At 40.2% G+C, this 20,795-nt stretch overlaps 1 protein-coding gene across 10 annotated transcripts in view; it reads left to right on the top strand.

Annotated features, from left to right (window-relative positions):
* The first annotated feature begins 14,883 nt into the window (after nt 1-14,883).
* The window catches only part of VPS41 (VPS41 subunit of HOPS complex), a 178,661-nt gene continuing 172,749 nt past the window's right edge, over nt 14,884-20,795 (top strand). For 5 of the 10 annotated variants that reach the window (XM_023638941.2, XM_005609089.4, XM_070265504.1 and 2 more), the window contains exon 1: nt 14,884-14,960. In XM_023638941.2, coding sequence (XP_023494709.1) covers nt 14,940-14,960 — 21 coding nt within the window. In that variant the 5' untranslated portion in view covers nt 14,884-14,939. The remainder of the gene's footprint in view (nt 14,961-20,795) is intronic. The other 5 variants (XM_070265502.1, XM_070265501.1, XM_070265503.1 and 2 more) reach the window with 3 other exon arrangements.

Raw genomic sequence — 20,795 nt, 5'->3', positions numbered from 1 at the left:
TTAAGTTAGCATGAGGGAAGCCATCTTAGGGAAGGGAAGCAATATTATAACTATGAGCCTAACTCACTAGTCTCTGTGAATACATTCTAGCCTGCACATGACCTAGATGATTGAGCACCTCTCGCTTTTACAAAATACACAATCTGCTAGTTCTATGAATCGCTTGTATATATCTCCCAGCTGTGATAAGAAGATAACTTTGTTCTCTGAATTCCCCAGGAACAAGATGACCACCAGAAAGAAAAACTCTGCATTGGTACCCATCATGAATGACAAAAGAAAGAGATAACGAGGCCCCTTGAAGTCCATCACACCAGATGGTTGACATTCCTAAAGCCCCCTCCCTTGCCTATTTCCCTTATATAACTGCCTCAAGATTCTGTATAATTTTAAGATGGTTCCTTACCACACTAGTCCACCATCTTCTGACTATGCTAACTAATCTTATAAACTTTCCTTTCTCAACCACCGCCTCATTTGCAATCTATTGGCACTGAATTGTGGTGAGCAGAACGAGCCCCTTTTCACTCAGTTACAACTCTGGTGTGATTTCCAAGAGTTTCAAGCAGGCTAGCATAATTTGTGGAATGCAAGACAAGTAAACACAGAAAAGGGCCACTGTTAGGGGACAAAATGACTCTTTGAGTTTGTAGATGCACTGAAGGCATTGGTCCTGCAGCCATTTGCACCAGTGTGGCACTTGGAGCATAGGGTATGATGCGGGGTCAGTGAGCCGAGGAGTCAAAAGAAAGATTTCTTGGACTCTCAAGATCTGGCAGTAGTGCTCTTTTATTTAGAGAATAGTGTGGAATAGCATGGGGACAGGACCCATGGGCAGTCAGAGCTGCTGCCGCCATGGGGAGCTGCTGCTGCGCACATGGGTGGAGAGTAAGGCTAGATTTAAGGCATAGGTATGTGACTTATCTCTTTACAAGACAAAGGAAAGAATATGTAAAAAGAGTTGTTAAAATGGTATCAGTGCCTGTAGGGTCTGGTTATTGGGTAGTCCTATAACTTTCAGATAAGAATCAAACCAGATTAAGTAAATGGCAGAAGTCACTGCTTAAATATTATCTTCAGCTAAAGACAAAGGAGGATGTTGGGGGGGTGGTCAGTTACATGAGGTTGCCAGACAGTAAACAACTTAAGTTCTTGCCTTTGGCGTTGATTAAGAGTTTCTAGAGATAAGGGCATCCCCCTTCTTCCTCCTGGCACAGAGAGGGAGGCATCTTTACAGATAGAGGTTTCCCTTACAAACGTAAATGTTTCCCAACAAAGGGCAAGCAAATTCCGCTCCTCAGAGTTGCTTTTATTAAAAGTAACCAGCCCCCTTCTCATCTGCAGTTTTAAAAGTAACCAGCCTAAAATAATCCTCATCAGTGTATAACCGTTACCAGTGAATCCTTTTCCGGGTATGAAATTACACCACATCTTCAAGACTATCACTATTAAAGTCTGAATATTTTCTTCAATCCTGCAGTTTAGCATAAAAGAAGCATCTTAGATAATATTTACAAATTGTGAACTAGAGTGAAAACTTAGCAACATTTTAGATCATTAGAAAGAGAAACCTGTGATTCATTTCAGTTTGTGGAAGAGGAGAGATTTCCAAGCATTTTAAGTTGGGAACTCAGGGAAGGTAGAAATTTAGTGCTCTGAGAGTAGACTGTACCTTATTTAGGAAGGATTGTATTGCAAAAAGTCATGTCTGAATCTTGGTTGTTCAGTGCTTTATTCCTTTCTATCAACAAGCAAGAGCCTTTTCTTCCAACCACATGCCACTTAAGCAAGAGATGTGTTACTCTGACCTCAAAGTGTATCTATTACGATAGGAATACTTCTGTGGCAATTGCAGGCAGGTTTTTGGCTGGCTGCCTGGTTGGCCTCAGGATTTTCCTGAACATTCTCTCCTTATAGTCATCCCACCTCCAGATCAACCAGGAATGGGAGCCGAAGGATAGTACTCTACTGACCTAGTCCCTGAACCATATAACTGAGCCAGAATCTTTGAGGGGCTCAGTATTATAATTTCTTCTGAACTTGCAACTGCCTTTCAACATGGCTCCTGGCCTGGTATCCAGCTCATCTGTAATTGTTCATCTGAAATCCAGCAGGGAAGATATGGTAAAATCAGTTACTAGGTGAAATTTAGCTAGCATTGGAAGGGTGGCAAAGTCCTGCATGAAAGTGAAGGAACATACCAAGGAGAGGTGGGAGTGGCGATTGTATTGTCACCCAAAGAGCAGGGAATTCAGCCCTGTCTATTTCCGAGATACCTATCCTTAATCCCTTGGGGCTAGGAATCAAGACTGTTTCCCTGGTTACCAAAACCCACTTACTAGAGCAAAGGGCAGGGAAGATATGACATAAAGATTGCTTAGAAGAGAAAGCCAATGTGTGTGTGTGTGTGTGAGTGTGTGTGTGCGTGTGTGTACATATTGGTCAGAGCTCTTTTGATTGTAAGCATCAGAAAATGAATTTGAACTTGTTTCAACAAAAAAAATTCCTGAGACATCTTGTAGAAACAGGATACAGTTTGACCTCTTTCAGTCTTAATGCCAAATATCTCAGGGAAGGGATGAAGATCAATAAATTGTATCTAGTAAGTGGAAGGACTTTATAGGCACCCTGTGGAGGTGGGCTGAGGGCATGGTGGTAGGAGGACAAATCTTAGGAAAGGGTGCTTGACAGACAATCCAGTAAATGTCTACCACAACATATCATAAACTGTTAAACAGGCTTTCTGTACCACTAGCCCTTCTCTCCTCGGGATAGAGGAACCCAGGGTCAGCTTTGGTAGAGAGAGGCTCATCATCTCTATCAACTGACAGGAGGGCATGGTTTCTTCTCCATGGTGAATTCCATCAGAAAGACCTTTCCCCTGCCTCCTTTCCACTCACTGCACCACGGACAGGCATGTGAAGCACAATGAAAAGAAGGAGGGTAGTGTCCCAAGAATGGGATTGGGGAAATGGAGTGGGAGCTGGCTTGTGGGAACAGGAAGGCCAGAACATCTCAGTTTGAAGTAGGATCTGCAGGAACCAGAGTGAGGGAAAGGCACGAAGGGAGGAGCATTTCAGGTGGCCTTGGGAGGTATGGGTAGGTAGGTAGGGCGGGGATGGGGGTGGGGGTGGGAGGGTGCAGTTCCTTCAGTACTTTCCAGACATTTATGTGTCAAAGAAGAAGTTTGTGATGTATCGGCTAGATATGTCAGGTCTTGGGTTCTGGCGCTGCCACATAAATATAATGGGGTCTGGGGCAACTATTTTTCTCCAGTAGCTGTCAGAACAGCTGGAAATACCACATGAGAGTCCAAAAAGGTTTGCAGGTCTGGCTTCACTTTAGTGTGCAATGTTCTCTTACACGTTCATTTGTAAGAATGTATTCTCCTTGGTATGTTCTCTTTTTGAGGAGATGAGCCTTGCTTTAGTGATGGTTAAAGTCATTCCTCTCCTTAAAGAGACAATCTAAAGGCGCTAAACCTCATTTCTGGGTCAGGGGTCCTGTAACTAAGGTTGCGCTGCCCTATGATAGCAGTGCCATAAATGGTGGATAAGCTTCTTGGTTGTCACATTCCAATAAATGACGAAAGTACTGCAGAAATACAACAAAGTAAAACATAAAACCCCTCAGTGGATAAGTTTGGTTTTCTTCATAAGCCAATATTCAATGTAAGTACGAAACTATCAAACCAGCATCATAGTGGGTTTTTTAATTTAATTACTGGCACTGCAACAGTAATGTTTTCTACTTTTTATAATGTGTAGATTCAACTGTACTGTGGATTAAATAGTTTGCTGGCTAAGAAACGTTTGTATGACTGTTTATACAAAAAAGTGAATATTAAGTTTTAATCAATTAACATACTGGTTACATTAAATTTTGGAGCACAACTGGGGACTGCCATTACATTCACCTGGGCAGCAGACCCTTCCTCTTCCTCCTCTTCCTCTTTCTCAATTTTTAGTAGCTTTGTGTTTGAAGGGCTCAAGATCTATGAAGGAGAAAGGCTCTTGCTCCACAAACATACCTTGAAATTGGATTCTTGCTGAAAAATGGATCTTGTTTCACAAATGATGTTTGGATCCAATGGCAGGATGTGTTTAAGTATTTTGTTTCAAATTTTTGATTGAAAATGAAAGATTCTCTATTAAATAATACATTTTCTTGGCACAGCTAAACACCTGGATTCTGAACAGATTGAATTCATGCTTTAAGTTAAAAAATTAGTTTTGTGCTTTTCTGTCAAAAATATGAAAGAAGTTTAGTAAGTGGATTGCACACGTACAGTCTATGTCTGGGGAAAACCCAAACAGATGGTCTTTGAAATATTTGTTAGTAAGACAGAAAATAGGAATCCAAAGGATGAATAAAGGATTTCATAAATTATTCAAAATTACCACATTACGGTATTCAAAAGATTGTGTCGGGTTTTTTTAGACATTTCTTGGTATTTCCAAAGAACTTTTATGACAACTTCAAAGGTCCTCTAACCAAGCCTTTCCATTTCTAAAAATTTTTCTAAGGATATATTTATGAATTGTACAAGTGGACAAAGATACGATGTTCATCACAATATGGTTTATAATAGTAAAAACTTGAAAGCAATCTAAATATTCAAAAATAGGGGATTGGTTACATAAATTATGATAATCAGCTCGACTTGAGACTACACAAAGATAGCCAATTCTTTAGTTGTATATTTACTTATGGGAATTAAATTTTTAATATATTAACAAGCAAAAACAATGTGCCACAATACTGTAGAGTATTGAACTCTATAGTAGAGTCTGTTCTACTGTATGTATGATCGAAGTTGTGTTTAAAGATCACATATGGGTAGTCCCCTGTATACACATAGGAGGAAAAAAATGTGGAAAAACATCCCCCCCAAAGTATTGCAATGAACATAAGAAAAAAAATCTTTTTAGACTCTTCTTTCTCCCATTCATTACTGAGTAATATTTGACAGATCGCTTACATATTACCTTTTTCTTTTTACTAGGGAATTAATCTTCACCATTCTCTTCAAAATCCATAGATGCAAAGTATTAACATACATAAAGTGATGATCATTTATGGGAAATTATCATGGAAAGGGTACCTAGTAGGATTTTCTACCCTCACTATGGGTAAGATACAACTCCATGCTATCTGTGATTGTACAGAAAATGCCTTTTTTTAAAAAAAGACTTTTTTTTTAAGAGTAGTTTTAGGTTCACAACAAAATTGGGAGGAAGGTACAGAGATTTCCCATATATCCCCCACCTGCACACATGCATAGCCTCCCCATTAGCAACATCTGTCACCAGAGTGGTACATTTGTTACACCTGATGAACCTATGCTGACACACCATTATCACCCAAAGTCCATAGTTTACATTATGTTTCACTCTTGCTGTTGTCCATTCTATGAGTTTGGACAAATGTCTAATGGCATATGCCCATCATTATGGTATCATCCAGAATATTTTCACTGTCCTAAAAATCCTCCGTGCTCTTCTTACTCATCCTAATCTCCCACTTCCAGCAACCAGAGATCTTTTATTGTCTCCATAGTTTTGCCTTTTTCAGAATGTCATATAGTTGGAATCATACAGTACGTAGCCTTTTCAGATTGACTTCTTTCACTTAGTAATATGCATTTAAGGTTCCTCTATGTCTTTTCATGGATTGATAGCTCATTTTTTTTAACACTGAATAACATTCCATTGTCTGGATGACAAGCCACAGTTTATCCATTCACCTACTGAAGGACATCTTGCTTGCTTCCAAGTTTTGGCAATTGTGAATAACTGTCATAAACAGCCATGTGCGGGTTTTTATGTGGACATAAGTTTTCAACTCCTCTGCCTAAATAGCAAGGAGTGAGATTGCTGGATCCTATAGTAAGAGTATCTTTTAGTTTTGTAAGAAACTTCCAAATGATCTTCCAAACTGGAAGTACCATTTTGCATTCCTACCAGCCATATATGAGAATTCCTGTTGCTCCACACCCTTGCCAGTATTTGGTATTGTCAGTGTTCCAGATTTTGGACATTCTGTTGGGTGTGTAGTGGTATCTCATTATTGTTTTAATTTGCATTTCTCTGTTGACATATTATGTGGATCATCTTTTCATATGCTCATTTGCCACCTGTATATCTTCTTTGGTGAGGTGTCTGTTAAGGTCTTTGGCCACATGTTAATTGGATTTTTTGTTTTCTGATTGTTGAGTTTTAAGAGTTCTTTGTATATTTAGGATAACAGTCCTTTATCAGATGTGTTTTTGGAAAATATTTTCTCCCAGTCTGTGGCTTGTCTTCTCATTCTCTTGACATTGTCTTTCCCAGAGCAGAAGTTTTAAATTTTAATGAAATTCAACTTATCAATTATTTCTTTCAGGAATCAAGACTTTGGTGTTGTATCTAAAAAGACATCACCAGACTCAAGGATGTAAGGTCTGTATATAGATTCTTTTCTTGCATGTGTCCAGTTGTTCCAGCACCGTTTGTTGAAGAGACTATCTTTGTTTCATTGTATTGCCTTTGCTCCTTTGTCAAAGATCAGTTGACTATATTAATCTGGGTATATTTTATTTTGTTTCATTGTTCTATTTGTCTCTTCTCTTGCCAATACCATCTTATCTTGATTGTTTTATAGTAAGTCTTGAAGTTGAGTAGCATGAGATCTCCAACTTTGTTCTTCTCCTTCAATATTGCATTGGCTATTCTGGGTGTTTTGTCTCCCAAATAAACTTTAAAATTAGTTTGTTGACATCCATAAAATAACTAGCCAGAATTTTCATTGACATTACGTGGAAGCTATAGACCAAGTTGAGAAGAACTGACATCTTAACAATGTTGAGTCTTCCAATCCATAAACATGGAATATGTCTTCACTTATTTAGTTCTCCTTTGATTTCACTCATCAGAGTTTTGTAGTTTCTGCATATCGATTTTATACATATTTTGTTAGGTTTATTTCAAAACACTTCAACTTTGGAGGTACTAATATAAATGGTACTGCGTTTTTAACATTCAATTCTACTTGTTTATTGTTGGCATATAGGAAAGCAATTGACTTTTGTATATTAGCCTTGCATCCTGAAAACTTGTCATAATCACTTATTAGTTCCAGTAGTTTTTTTGTCAGTTCTTTCAGATTTTCTACGTAGACAATCATGTCATCTGCAAACAAAGATAGTTTTACGTCTTCCTTCCCAATCTGCCCTACCGCATTAGGAAGGACTTCCAGAACAATGTTGAAAAGAAGTGGTGGGAGCAGACATCCTTGCTTTGTACCTGATCTTACTGGGAAAGCTTCAAGTTTCTCACCATTCAGTATGATAGCTGTAGGATTTTTGTAGATATTCTTTATCAAGTTGAGAAATTTCCCCTCTATTTCTAGTTTACTGAGAGTTTTTATCATAAATGGCTGTTTCTGCATCTATTGATATGATCATGTGCCTTTTCTTCTTTTGTCTGTTGTTGTGATGGATTACATCAATTGATTTTCAAATATAGAATCAGTCTTGCATACCTGGGACAAATCCAACTTGGTCATGTTGCATTATTCTTTTATACATTTTTGGATTCAATTTGCTAGTATTTTCTGAAGATTTTTTAATCTGTGTTCATGAGAGATATTGCTCTGTGGTTTTCTTGTAATATGTTTGTTTGGTTCTGGTATTAGGGTAACGCTGGCCTCATAAAATGAGTTAGGAAGTATTTCCTCTGCTTCTATTCTCTGAAAGAGATTGTGGATAATGGTATAATTTCTTCCTTAACTGTTTGGTAGCACTCACCAGTGACCTATCTGGCCTTATTGAAAGGTTATTAATTACTGATTCAATTTCTTTAACAGATATAGGCCTATTCAAGATTGTCTATTTCTTCTTGTGTGAGTTCTGGCAGATAGTGTCTTTCAAGGAATTGGTCCATTTCATCTAGATTATCAAATTTGTAGACAGAGAGATGTTCATAGTATTCCTTTATTATCATTTTAATGTCCATAGGATCCATATTTATGTCCCCTCTTTCATTTCTGATATTAGTGATTTTTGTCCTCTCTTTTGCTTAATTAGCCTGGCTAGAGGCTTACCAATTTTATTGATCTTTTCAAAGAGTCAGCTTTTGGTTTTGTTGATTTTCCATTTTCCATTTCATTGATATTCTCTAGTTCTTATTATTTCTTTCCTTCTGGTTACTTTATACTTTATTTGTCCATCTTTTTCTAGTTTCTTAAAGTAGAAACTTAGACTACTGATTTGAGATCTTTATCCTTTTCTAACATATGCATTCAGTGCTATAAATTTCCCTCTAAGCACTGCTTTTGCTGCATCCCACAAATTTTGATAAATTGTGTTTTTGTTTTCATTTAGTTCAAAACATTTTAAAATTTTTCTTGAGAATTCTTCTTTGACCCATGTGTTATCTAGAAGTATGTTGTTTAATCTCCATGTATTTTGGAATTTTCCAGTTATCTTTCTGTCATTGATTTCTAGTTTAATTGCATTGTGGTCTGTGAGGAGAAATTGATTTCAATTCTTTTAAATAAGCCTGGACAGTGGTCATGAGCTTTTAAATGAGGATCATGAGAAACAGAACCTGGAGAGGAGATTGCAGTGTTTGTTATGTGGATGTTCAAGTGCACGAAACACAATAGCAGTACAACAATAAGAAAAACAGCGATGCTCCAGCCTCTGCTAAGAGCTTTAGATATATTTTCTCATTTATTTTTCACAATAACTCCGGAATGAAGGAACTGTTAGCCCATTCGACAGCTGAGAATGCTGGAACTTGGAAAAGTTAACTTCTACTTTTCTAAGTATGTACTGTACATAGCACAGATAGGGTTTAGATCCTGATCTGTCCACTTCTCAAGCTCTTAAACATCACAATGGACTGGAAAGAGCCAAGGGCAAATTTGCATCCTGGGGGCACTGTTTGCTCCCTATGTTCCAAGGTCTACAAACTTTATCATATAAAATTTTGTTCTTTTCGCACACACACACACGTGTGACCTCTCCCTTTCTCCTCCTTCTATTTCTCAGGTGTGCACGTAGGGAAATGATAATTCACTCTTGCGCAATAGGTGACATCTTTATGGCCATGCCATTTCTAGTCTCAAAAATCCTCAGTCTGTCTTCACCACTGGATTAGTTAGGATTAAGTCTGTATGCACCTGATAGACAATCCACAATAACAAGAGGGTTTATTCTTTCATTCAAAATCAATTTTGAGGCAGGCAGTTTGGGGTGGCATAGTGGCTCTAAAAAGTCATCAGGAGCCCAGGCTCCTTCTATCTTTCTGCTTCATCCTTAGCATTTGGTTTCCATCCTTAAGATTACCTCATGGACCTAGATGGTTGCTGGAGAACCTACTGGCAAAAAAGATAAAAGGGATATCCTCAGCTCATTGTCCACTTTTAAGAATCTTTCCTGGGAGGCACGCACAACACTTCCATTTTATATATCACTGACTAGAACTTAACCACATAGCCACACCTAATTACGTTATGGAGGCCAGGAAATATATCTTTTATGTAGGGGAATTGCTGCCCCTAGTGTTATAGGAGTTCTTTTTACCAAAGAAGTAGAAGTCAATGGCTATTAGCTAGGTAATAAGCAATCTCTGCCACAACTGCCTATGGAATTATGCACAAATTTATGCCTGGCATTGAGAGACTCTAGCATCATCTTACCTAATTAGTCTTACATCTGACTGTTTGGATGTTATTTCACGTCTTCTGTCTCTTCTCATAGTGTTCCTTCTACATGGGATATTTTCCTTTCCTCTACTTTCTACCATCAGCTTTTTACTTATCCTTTGAGACCCTGTTACCCGTCTTTTATGGACCACTGATGTGCTCCTTCCTCTGTGAAGTCAATTCTGAACTTTATGACCAATTTAATCACTCCCATCTTTGAGCCCTCACACAACTTCTGACTTACACTTCTCAAACACCACCTTCATCATGTCATTCCACCGCTCTACTCTAAACCTGTAATGTCTCCTTATTTTCTCATAGAACAGATGGTGGCAGGGCACCAGGAAAGTCTAGTTCTTGGGGAAACATCATGAAATGGAGATACGTTAAATTAACTATTTATTTAAGTAATTAATTGATTTAGTGAACAAATAATTGTTGAACTCCAATTATGTGCCAGGCATTGTGCTAGATGCTGGCACATCTTAATTTAAAAATAAGGAGCTGTCAAAGCAATCATGATAGTTTCTTTCTGATTCTTTTGTTAGGATTTATTTACTATTTTAATGTATTTTTTCTCAGTACTTGTTTGTAACTAAGCAATAGCAAAATCAAAGATTCCAAGAAAACATCTACAAGAAAAGTCCTAAGTGCAATATTTTCCCCACTAATTATTTTTTTCCATGAAGTGGGAAAACGCTGTGACTATTTAATTTTAACAATAAAACCCCTTATCCAAATCAGGGCACACTAGTTTCACAGGAGCCTAGCAAGGGAACCACCACGGCAAATCTAAACCCCATCCTCTTCAATCTTCCTTCAAATTTATATATTCTCAAAGACCATATTTTAGGTTGCATTTTCCCTTTATTGGTTAGTCCCCTGTACTTCAAACATCAATTGTATGCTGAAGATCTCAGAATATTGATCTCTAGCACCAGACTTCTATTAGCTTCAAAACCAGATAACCAACTGTCTGCTGGACATTCTTTTTCAATAAGAAAAAGATCAATTTCCCAACAGAAAATGAGTAGAGATCAAGAGCAAAAAATGCAGAAAAGAATGGAAAACGGCTAGTGAATTTATGGAAAATATCAATTCATCAAAGATCAAAGATATACAAGTTAAAACAAAAAGTAATTCTTTTTTCCCCCAACTAAACTGATGATATTTTTAAGAAAATGATAGTATCGAATGCTTGATGGTAGGAGGGTATAGAGATCTGATATATAACTCTTGGGAATATAAATTGTGAGAGATGGAATATAGAAACAAACAATGGCCAGACCATACATAAAAACAGAGCTCTGACCCACAGCCTTCAGCAATCTGCCCTGGAAACCAAGCCCTCATCCACAACAACAGCCCAGGACCCAGCCTGCTACAAGTCAGGCTTGCAGGACATCAGGCTGCTAGTTTAGTAACAATCCAGGAAGCTAAACAATAACTTCTGTAACACTCGACCCAAGGCGGCCAGGACTTGATTAATAACTGACAGCTTTCCTAATTTTTATCCCTGCTTCCAACTTAGGGCCAACCAGAGAAAGCTAAACATGCACCCCTAACCAATAACACAGGGTGTACCCCCTCTAATTTCAGCTACAGCTCCCCCATACAAATGGCCTCCATCAGGGGACACCTGAAGCCTTCCCTTTTGTCTGGTATAAAGCTTTCCCACTCCTCTGCCCACCTTTGAGTTTCTGCTAAAACGCAAGTGATAGTCACTGACTTCCTTGCTGGAGCAGGTTCCAAATAAATAGCCTTAGTTTTTCTCATTTGGTTGGTCTTCACTTATTTCTACAATTGATACTACCTTTCATTAGAGCATCTGCCAAAATTATGCAAAAGGATGTTAATTAGATATACTCAAAGTACGCAATGAAAAAGAACTGATTATATAAATCATGGTATTTTCATAGAATGTAAGTTTAATGTGCACCATTAAGTCATATCGTTTAGAGCAACATTGTATAAGGTTATCGGAAAATCATCTTGAAATATGACTAAGTAAGGAAAACAGATGACAAAACTTAACATGATTTTTGCTTAAAAACACTTTAAACACGAAGAAAGAGAGAAGAGAAGAGAGGAAGAGAGACAGAAAGAGAGAGAGGGGAAAAAAACAAGCATTTTCAACAGCGATGATCTAGATGGAGGAACTAGAAGTGGCATTTGAATTTTACATATTTTTTATATTTTTCCAATTATTGTGAATATGCATTATTTTTGTAGTTAGAAAAATGTTCTTTAAAAAACTCTAGCGTGGTTGCTCAGGGAACCTTCCAATTCGCTATATCTTAAAATGACATCTAGACTACCAGAAGGTAACAAGTTTCAGCGGGCATAGCTTTTGAAAAACTAAACAGAAAAATAAGCTAAGGATTGCCAAAATTGCTAGAGAGAACATAAATATTATTTTAGCTATTTGGGAGAGAAAGTTAATTAAAGAAAGACTAAGGTCATTCCTTTGAGTCAGTAGTGTAATGTGGTATAATTGTGCTTGTCACTGGCTGTCAAGAAAGACCTTTAGACTGAAAAGGTAGCAATCTAAGAAGGAATGGAAGCTTAAAGATTGGGAAAAGAATCTATAAACCATCATCTCATTAGAAGAGATATAGAGGTGAATTTTTTTTTAAAGATTTTATTGTTTCCTTTTTCTCCCCAAAGCCCCCCAGTACATAGTTGTATATTCTTCATTATGGGTCCTTCTAGTTGTGGCATGTGGGACGCTGCCTCAGCGTGGTTTGATGAGCAGTGCCATGTCCACGCCCAGGATTCAAACCAACGAAACACTGGGCCGCCTGCAGTGGAGCACGGGAACTTAACCACTCGGCCACGGGGCCAGCCCCTAGAGGTGAATTTTTTTACCTCAACTTTCCACTTGGCTGATTTTTCACATTTCCTAAATTTAGAAATATTATTTTATAATGGAAAACATTGAAGCCATTCATATTGTTTAAACAATGAAATAGGTTGTTATCATGAGTAAAATGACTACAATCTATTGAGTTAGTAAACTGTTTCAGACCTATACAACAAACTTATGAGGCAAATCCTTAAAACCAGTGAACCACTCTACAAATAGAAGGTACTAGGTCTGATTTTTGAAGTCCCAGTATTAGGTCCTATAGATCGAAAATGACAAGTTGACTCTTATCTTTACCTCCATAGCTTGAAGTTGGGAGAGGGTGAACAGATGATGTGCAAGAAAAAAATAGGTGATTTGCCATAGAATGAAAGGTTTTTAGGCTGAACAGTTCTCAAACTTTAATGTACATATGTATCATGTGGGGATATTACCAAACTCCAGATTCCACTTCAGTAGGTTTCTGGAGGGCCCTAAGCTCTTCATTTCTTACAAGCTCCAAGTCACGTGATATTGATGCTGCTGGTCCGTGAGCCACACTTTGAGTAGCAGTAGCGGAGAGGATCTCCCAGATAAGGGAGCCCAAAATTCGTTTCACTTGAGAAAACCTGGGGCTCGGAGATCACATGTGAATTTCATCTCACCTACAGGCACAGCGTGAAGATGCTAGCTTATAGTGGGTTTCTTCCTCTAATTCATCGTTCCATATCTGGGTCTCTTCACTTTCCAGTCGGTCCAAAAGGAAATAGTAATAGATCCATCATATTGAGTAATACGCTCATCATATTTTATTATAGTCAAGACAGTACATTGAATGGGGAACGGTCTTGAGGAATCCAGAGTTTCTGAGGTTGAGTGAGCAGAGGAGAATCTGCAGCAAACTTTGGCTACATCTTCAATCGGACCCACTAAAGGTTTATGGGTGGGTCTAGGTCACAATGGAAAAATGGGAAATTACAGCTTGGAAGAAAAGTCAGAAAAGTAGAAGGGCTAGGCTTATTTCTCTTTCCTAGGGAGACTGGACTGAGGACTCCACACCTTTTGGGTCTGTATAAGGGTCCTTTTGGGACTTGGAGTCCATCATGAGCAATGTTTGGTCCTGGGCTGCTTTTGCAAGAGAAGATCTTAGAAACTCATGGACTGGAAAGGTCTACACTTAGGGCACTGAGTGCCTGGCTATCGATATCTCAATGCCGTAGAGTTGGTCTATCTTTATTCCCTGTGACTGAGTGATCAGCAAAATGGGAGAAGGACCCCAGCAAGGCTTGGAGGAAGAGGATGGAGCTAGCTGTTGAGGCCCAGGAGAGAAGACAAGTGTCTCAGACAGTCACCCCGTCTATTGAGGAATCATGGGTTGAGCAGGTTACAGCTAGAGACCTCGGAGGCACAAATGCTGAGTCCATAACTTCCTACAGGGTCACAGTCCATGGGAACATAGGAAGTCAAAAAGGCCACTGGGAACCCATGATGTGCTGCCATTTGTGATGCCCTCTGCTAGTAACCAGCTACTGGAGATGAGTGGAAAGAAGAAAATGCCTGTCTTTGGACAAGATACTGTAAATTCCTGAGGATTAGGGAGGAGAGTTCATAATGCCCAGAGACATGGAGAGGGAATTGTTCATCCTAAAGGGTGGAAGTAATAGAGTGGTTTTACAGATCTTGCCAAGGATAAATTTACATTATATCTTCTATCTTGAATATTTACCTATAGAATATACTCAATAAAAGCTTAACATATTATTTAATTGAACAACAGAGGTTCTTTTTAATTTCAATGTCCAGATGCCAGAAGATACCAACTGAAAGCATCAGGAAGTACAAGCTAAATAAATATTTCCAGAGTATAAATTTTTTTCTCTCCACTACAAAGACTGATTTATGCCTTATGTTCACTTAAAATTCTCAAAAAAGAAAGGGCAAGAACACTTTTAGACTAAGCGGCATTTGGTAATCACAGAATCTTTGGCATCAGACAAAGTCAAATTCTAATCCCAGTTCTGCCTCTTACTAGTTGTGTGACCTTTGAGCCACGATGTTCTTTATAAATGGAGTTAATGGTAGGGAATGCTGGGAGAATTAAATGAGATAATTTATGCAAAGCTATAAACCCAGGGCCTGATATATAGTAAATGTTAATAAATACTATATAATCAAGAAAGCAATAACATCAGTAAAATAAATCATAGCATTAACAGTCGTTACGTTCAGACTCTCCAAAGCACAACTTCATTCAGCTTGGAAAGTCAAAAGCAGAAATGAGGCCCAATAGAAAGGACCTCCCGACTGAGACGCTGCTAAAACTACATTTCCCAGCAGGCACCGGGCTCCAGTGTCTTGGGTTCTCTCATTTCCGGGTCTGTCACGTGACCCTCCCGGCTGCACCATGGCGGAAGCAGAGGAGCAGGTAAAGACTGCAACTGCTAGACGAGGGCAGTGGGGAGGAGGGCGAAGCGGTCGGGGGTGGGAGGGGAGCGTGTGGCGGGGCGGGCTGCGGGCGGGCTGCGGGCGGGCGCGGCAGGCCCAAGGCGGGCCAGGCCGGCGGCGAAAGCCCATTTCGGGGAGCAGAGAGCGGGTGGGAGCCAGCTCCTGGAGGGCACCCGCGAAAGCGCCTGACACACCCCCGCCTTCCCTGGCGAGGCTGCCCTTCCTGCGGCGCGACCCCTGTGGTCTGTGTTCGGGGGAATTTCGGCTTGAAGGCAGCCTGGGCTACCCCAGGGGACAGCCTGCCCGTGGGAGGCGTGAGGGGGTGCCTTGAGTTGAGGCCAGATGACTGTAATTTAAATTCCTTTTCTCTCGAAGTAGGACCGTGAGAGCTGACTTGCAGGAGGGCTAGGAGAGAGTAAAGGATGAGTTTTGTTTCGCATCTATTACATTTAGGTACCAAGCTTTGTGGCGGGCCGCGGCGGTTACGTGCATCGATTCTGGAGCACAAATGCCTAGGCTCCAGAGCTGGTTCTTTTTAATATGTGGCTTTGGGCTAATTATTTAACTTTTAATTATAAGACGGAGGTAATAACAGTAGGGTCCTCGGAGGGTGGTTTAAGATGGCATGGGTTAGTACACAAAGTTCAAGTGCTTACTACAAGTTGGGCTTAGTACAAGTTTCGTGGGCTTGTTTGATGCTGGCAGGACTTCAGACCGCAGTGTCCAGTCAAAGCCCAGCCGTGTGGCACTGGAGTTTAGCGTAGAAGTTAACGACGGGAATATGAGTTATTTTCATACAGCCAATAGTGGTAGCGAGACAGTAGATGAAACAGCAAAGTAACATCAAGAAGACAAACAAGAGCAGACAAAGACCAGAGCTTGGGGAAATACCTTAGTTCCATTTCCAGTGTCAATTCAGCTTGGCGTTGCTTTTCCTCACTAATTAATAAGGCTGTCAGTTTCCATAATTACCTCTAGATGGTGAGCTGTTTGGTATCATGATGAGAAGTTTACCTAGTTTAATCATTTAATTTGTACCTTTTGCAACATATTTCATGTACGTAATGACAGTTTGCCCTCTGTACATTCGATATATGCTAATAATTAAGAAATTTGCCTAGGTAGAAATTTGGTTTGGGTGGTCATTGTGATAATAGGAGAGTCCCCTAGCTGCCACTAGAGCCTCTCTCTTGTGTTCCCAAGAGTTGAAAGGAAAATGCACATTAGGCACGTATAATTTCCTGACTCATTGCTAGGTTTGATGACAGTGGTGAGGTTGATTAATGCGCTGTCCACCTTCATTTCATGTTGAAATATTTTTTGTGGTTTGATTTAACAGCAAAAAACCAAGCTCCTTTACTTCTTAAGTATAGTGGACTAGAAATGGAAAGAGTTGCTCTTAGTATTTACTACAATTTTGTGCAGAAGGGGAGTTTGGCAAAGCTGTCTGTTGTAAAAAGATGATGATTAAATCACTAACCTAGAAAGTTAGTGATATCATAAGAATGCTTCGCATTTTTGCAGCACTTTCTGGTTTAAAGAACCCTTTCACGTCGTATTTGGTCCTCACAAAAGAATTCTGTGTGGTAAAGGTTGATTCTGATATATAAGTCAGGACAAGCACCTGCTGTTTCAAACCTTCGGGTGGCTTCCCATTGCACTCCAAGGAAAAGCCAGAGTCCTTATAATGGCCTGTTTGCCCTACAGGACCTTGCCCCAGTTGCTCCTGTCCTCTTCTCTGACCTCATCTTCCAATACTCTTCTCCCCTTCTGTCACTCTGCACCAGCTAAACTGGCTTTCTTCCTGTTCCCTCAGCAAGGCTGGCGTGTTTCTACCTCAGGACCTCGGCTCATGCTACTCCCTTTTTTGACCCCAGATGTCTACAGGGCTTTCTGTCTCACTTCCACCATGTCTTTGTCCAAGTGTTACCTTTCGAGTGAGACCTTCCCTGACCATTCTTTGAAACCTTTTTCCTCCATTATTTTTTTCCTTGGCGCTCATCATCATCTGACATACTGTGTTTTTAAATTTCTGTTTATTTTTTCTGTATATTCTGTATATTTCTGTATTTTCTCCCCATTAGAATGTAGGTTTCATGATGGCAAGGATTTGTTCACTGCTGTATGCCTGACACCTAGAATAGTGATTGGCACTCAATAGGTATTAAATGATTGCATTTTACAAATAAGCAACCTGAAATTCGGACAACTCAAGTAACTTGCTCAGACTTATATCTGTAATCTCATCTTCTATCTCCAAAGCTCATGATTTTTCAAGAGAACTCTTGCCTTTTAAAAAATACTCAGGAACCTAACTCTAAATCATTTTTTCCTTTATGAAGGAGAATTAGCCCTTATCACCGTAGTACATTTCCTTCAAGCCATCACTTCATCTTTGATGCTTTCCCAGCCAGCGTACTCCTAGAGCAGATGTTCACGCCCTGTCCCCATGGTGTCAGTGTCATTCTCAAAAAGACCAGAGAGAGGCTAACATTCACAAGTTGTTGTTCTGTTTATTTTTTTAAAAGAAAGCTAGTAGGGGGCCTGCCCACATATAAAGTAGAGGAAGATGGGCACGGATGTTAGCTCAGGGCTAATCTTCCTGAAAGAAAAAAGAAAGCTAGTAAATAATTGTACCCATATTATCAGTCTTTTATAGATTAAAAACGGTTAGACTTTTCTCTGCTTGATTTGTGCATTTTGCATTTCACGGTAGGAATCCCTTAAAATCTGACCACCATAGTAGACCTTTATTATATAGTTTTTTGAAGGCTAAAAGTGCACAAAAGTGGAGTATATAAATTTGCTGGTTCTTTTCTGCTACTTTGAACCTTTTACGAAATCTTTTTTTCTTTTAAAGATTGGCACCTGAGCTAACAATGGTTGCCAATCTTTTTTTTTCCCCTGCTTTTTCTCCCCAAATCCCCCCAGTACATAGTTGTATATTTTTTTAGTTGTGGATCCTTCTAGTTGTGGCATGTGGGATGCCGCCTCAGAATGGCCTGACCAGTGGTGCCATGTCCACGCCCAGGATCTGAACCCTAGAAGCCCTGGGCCGCCGAAGCAGAGCGCGAACTTAACCACTCGGCCTTGGGACTGGCCCCTTTTTAGGAAATCTTGACATAATTTTTCACCCTGAGTGCTTTAAAAACTGAGATGTATATTAAAATTAACTACAATGACAGATTAGGGCAAAGGAAGCTTTTTCTTTGACACCGTGTTCTATAAATGCGCACAGCCTTCCAAAATGAGCAAGACAAAACTAAACCTCTCCTCTTAACTTTTCTGAATGTTGTATTCTTTGGTGATTGCTTTTTTTCCCCACTTAGTTTTAGGAAGAACAAAAGTAATGAGATCTGGGCCGAATGAGTTAACCTAACATGAAACGGTTCACAGACTCACAAACTAAAAATCACTTTTTGGATGTGAATGAACGTTTTTCTTAAGTCATTGGGAAATCCTTGTTTATGCTGAGTATGGTTAAGGTAGTTTGCAAAAATAGCTGCGTGTATATTACATAGATCACAGAAAGAACGAATACCCTGCGTTCTGCCCGGAAAAGTTCTAACCAGCAGTTTTACGTAGTTCCAAAATGATTTATACCTGACCTTCATGATCACACATGCGCAACAGTCTTTGTCCATCCCTCTCTTATGAGTAACATTCTTCTTGAAGTCTGGTTGTGTGTGTATTTGTCTTATTTCTCCTACGTATTGCTGAGTCCTCGAGAATCAGGACAGAGCGCCCTCATGTCTGCATCTCTCACGGGGCCAGTGCTTCACAGGCACTAGGTGCTTAATAAAATGTTTCAGTGAATTTATTAGGGGGAGACTAGACTTCTGAATCCAACATGTCACATTGTAGCTTAGGCTCACTAGAATTTGTGTTATTTTGTCTTACTTGAAACTTGTGAAGGTTATTCATTCAAATGTATCGTCGATTAATTTCCTACATTCCTTATCTGCCGGCTCCGCAGGTACCCTTTTATCTTTCCTACTAACCAGCAGGGCACCTAGTCCATTAAAATCTTTGGTCAATCAGACCATCTATTCCTTGACCAGAGGAATAGGTTTCTACTTTGAAGGGAGAGTTTCTACTTTGAATTCTCCCTCTATGTTGTAGAAATTAGGGAAATTTTGTCTGTATTGTAGAGCATTTGCGGATTATCAGGTAGCACATCCGTGAACGTGGATGCTCCCATGTGATGAGCCCCATGTGTAAAATAAAAATCAAGTCAACACGTATTTGAGTGCCGCACGTTTCTTGCCTGTAGATTGAGCACTTTATTCCCCAGGACTCTTGTGAGCATGAAATGAGATAAAGTCTGTTGAAGTGCTGGGTTGAAATGCTTGCCGGGTACATAGGATGATGGCTGGACAAGGACCCGGACTTGGATTGGCCTAGGTCTGCACAATGCTTTTTTCCTACAGCTTGGCCAAGACAGATCTTTTAAAAGCAACTTTGCTAATAAATTAGTAAGGGAAAAATAAAGCCCCAAACGAGAAGTTTTAAAAGCACAGGATCAGAGACATTTTTAGAGGGCCCACCTTTTACCATCCCGTAAATAAAATGTAATCACAAATTCGCTTAGCTGGACATGCTTACTGTCTGGTAAGGTTTTCTTCGCATCTTCGTCTGGGTTGGTTGGCTGGAGGTGGAGGTCACCAGCTGATTACTAGTCTCCCCTGCACCCATGTTACCACCTCGGAGAGGGAGCTCTCACCAGGTCAGGGGCTTCTCTGTTTCCTGCAGCTCCCACGCATGGCTGCTCAGTCTCAATTGCCCTGTTTCTTCCAGAAACTTGGTCCTCCTTAGTGTTTGTTTTTTTTTTTTTACCAAATGCTTGTGATTCTAGGTTCTTCTTTATACTGCTGAATCCCCTGTGAAGATGGACTGTATTCGCAGGAATTAGCCAGTTCCCCAAACCGAGTTTAGGTGATTCTGATGCAAAGTCACATTTGGGCCTGGGTCACTAGGTCACCGAGCTGGGGCTGACCTCAAAGTTTTTCTTCATGTGCAGAATAAGATGAGTGCAGGAGTGGAGCCTAGTGGGCTGGACAGGGTTGGAAACCTGAGTCCCCCTGCTCCTGCCAGCTCCCCAAGTGCCTTTCATCTTTCCTACTCAACCAGCTATCCTCGGGTGCCCAAGAGTTGTCTGAAATTAGGGCTCTGTGACACAGGGATATCAAATGCATGTCACAAAATATTTCCTCTGCCCTGTGCCTGTGTCAGACATTGGGATCTGTCACAATCTTCTACTCAGTGCACCTCTGGTGTACAATTAGTGTTTCAGGTGGCAGTGCCCCAGTCCAGGGTTGAGTGTTTCACGTCTGTTTCCAGCCCAGTCTGATTTCCCAGGGCCTGGTCTCTGCTATCTTTATCCAGCAAAGTTTGGAGCTGGCCTTCCTCAGGCTCTAGCCTCCTCTTCCTCCCCCAAATTCTGTTTTTTCCCCCAACAGACAGTGAGTATACTCAAAATTCTGAGGACTTCATGACCTGGGAGGTCCTGGCTTCTTTCTCTCCTTCTGGGCTGACAGTCTTTTGAACCCTGTCTGGCCTCTGAGCCAACTGTGCTGAGTCTCTTCCAGCCACTGTCCTGGGGCCTGTGCTGATGGTGGGATTTGGGGGGGGAGTGGGTTGAAAGCCCTTATTGGAGGGGTCTTCTGTGAGCCCTGTTGGCCCCTTCCAAGGGCTGCTGCTAGGTTAACATTCTGTTGGAATCGCTGTATCCTTGATCGCTGCCACCTTACTCCAGTCCCCCTTCTAGAACTGACGTGTAGCCGTGAGCCAATAATTCAAGCATCTGCCTGGAGAA

This window comes from Equus caballus, chromosome 4 (assembly GCF_041296265.1).
Source record: "Equus caballus isolate H_3958 breed thoroughbred chromosome 4, TB-T2T, whole genome shotgun sequence".
Taxonomy (NCBI): Eukaryota; Metazoa; Chordata; class Mammalia; order Perissodactyla; family Equidae; genus Equus; species Equus caballus.
This window is presented reverse-complemented; position numbering and strand designations above follow the sequence as displayed.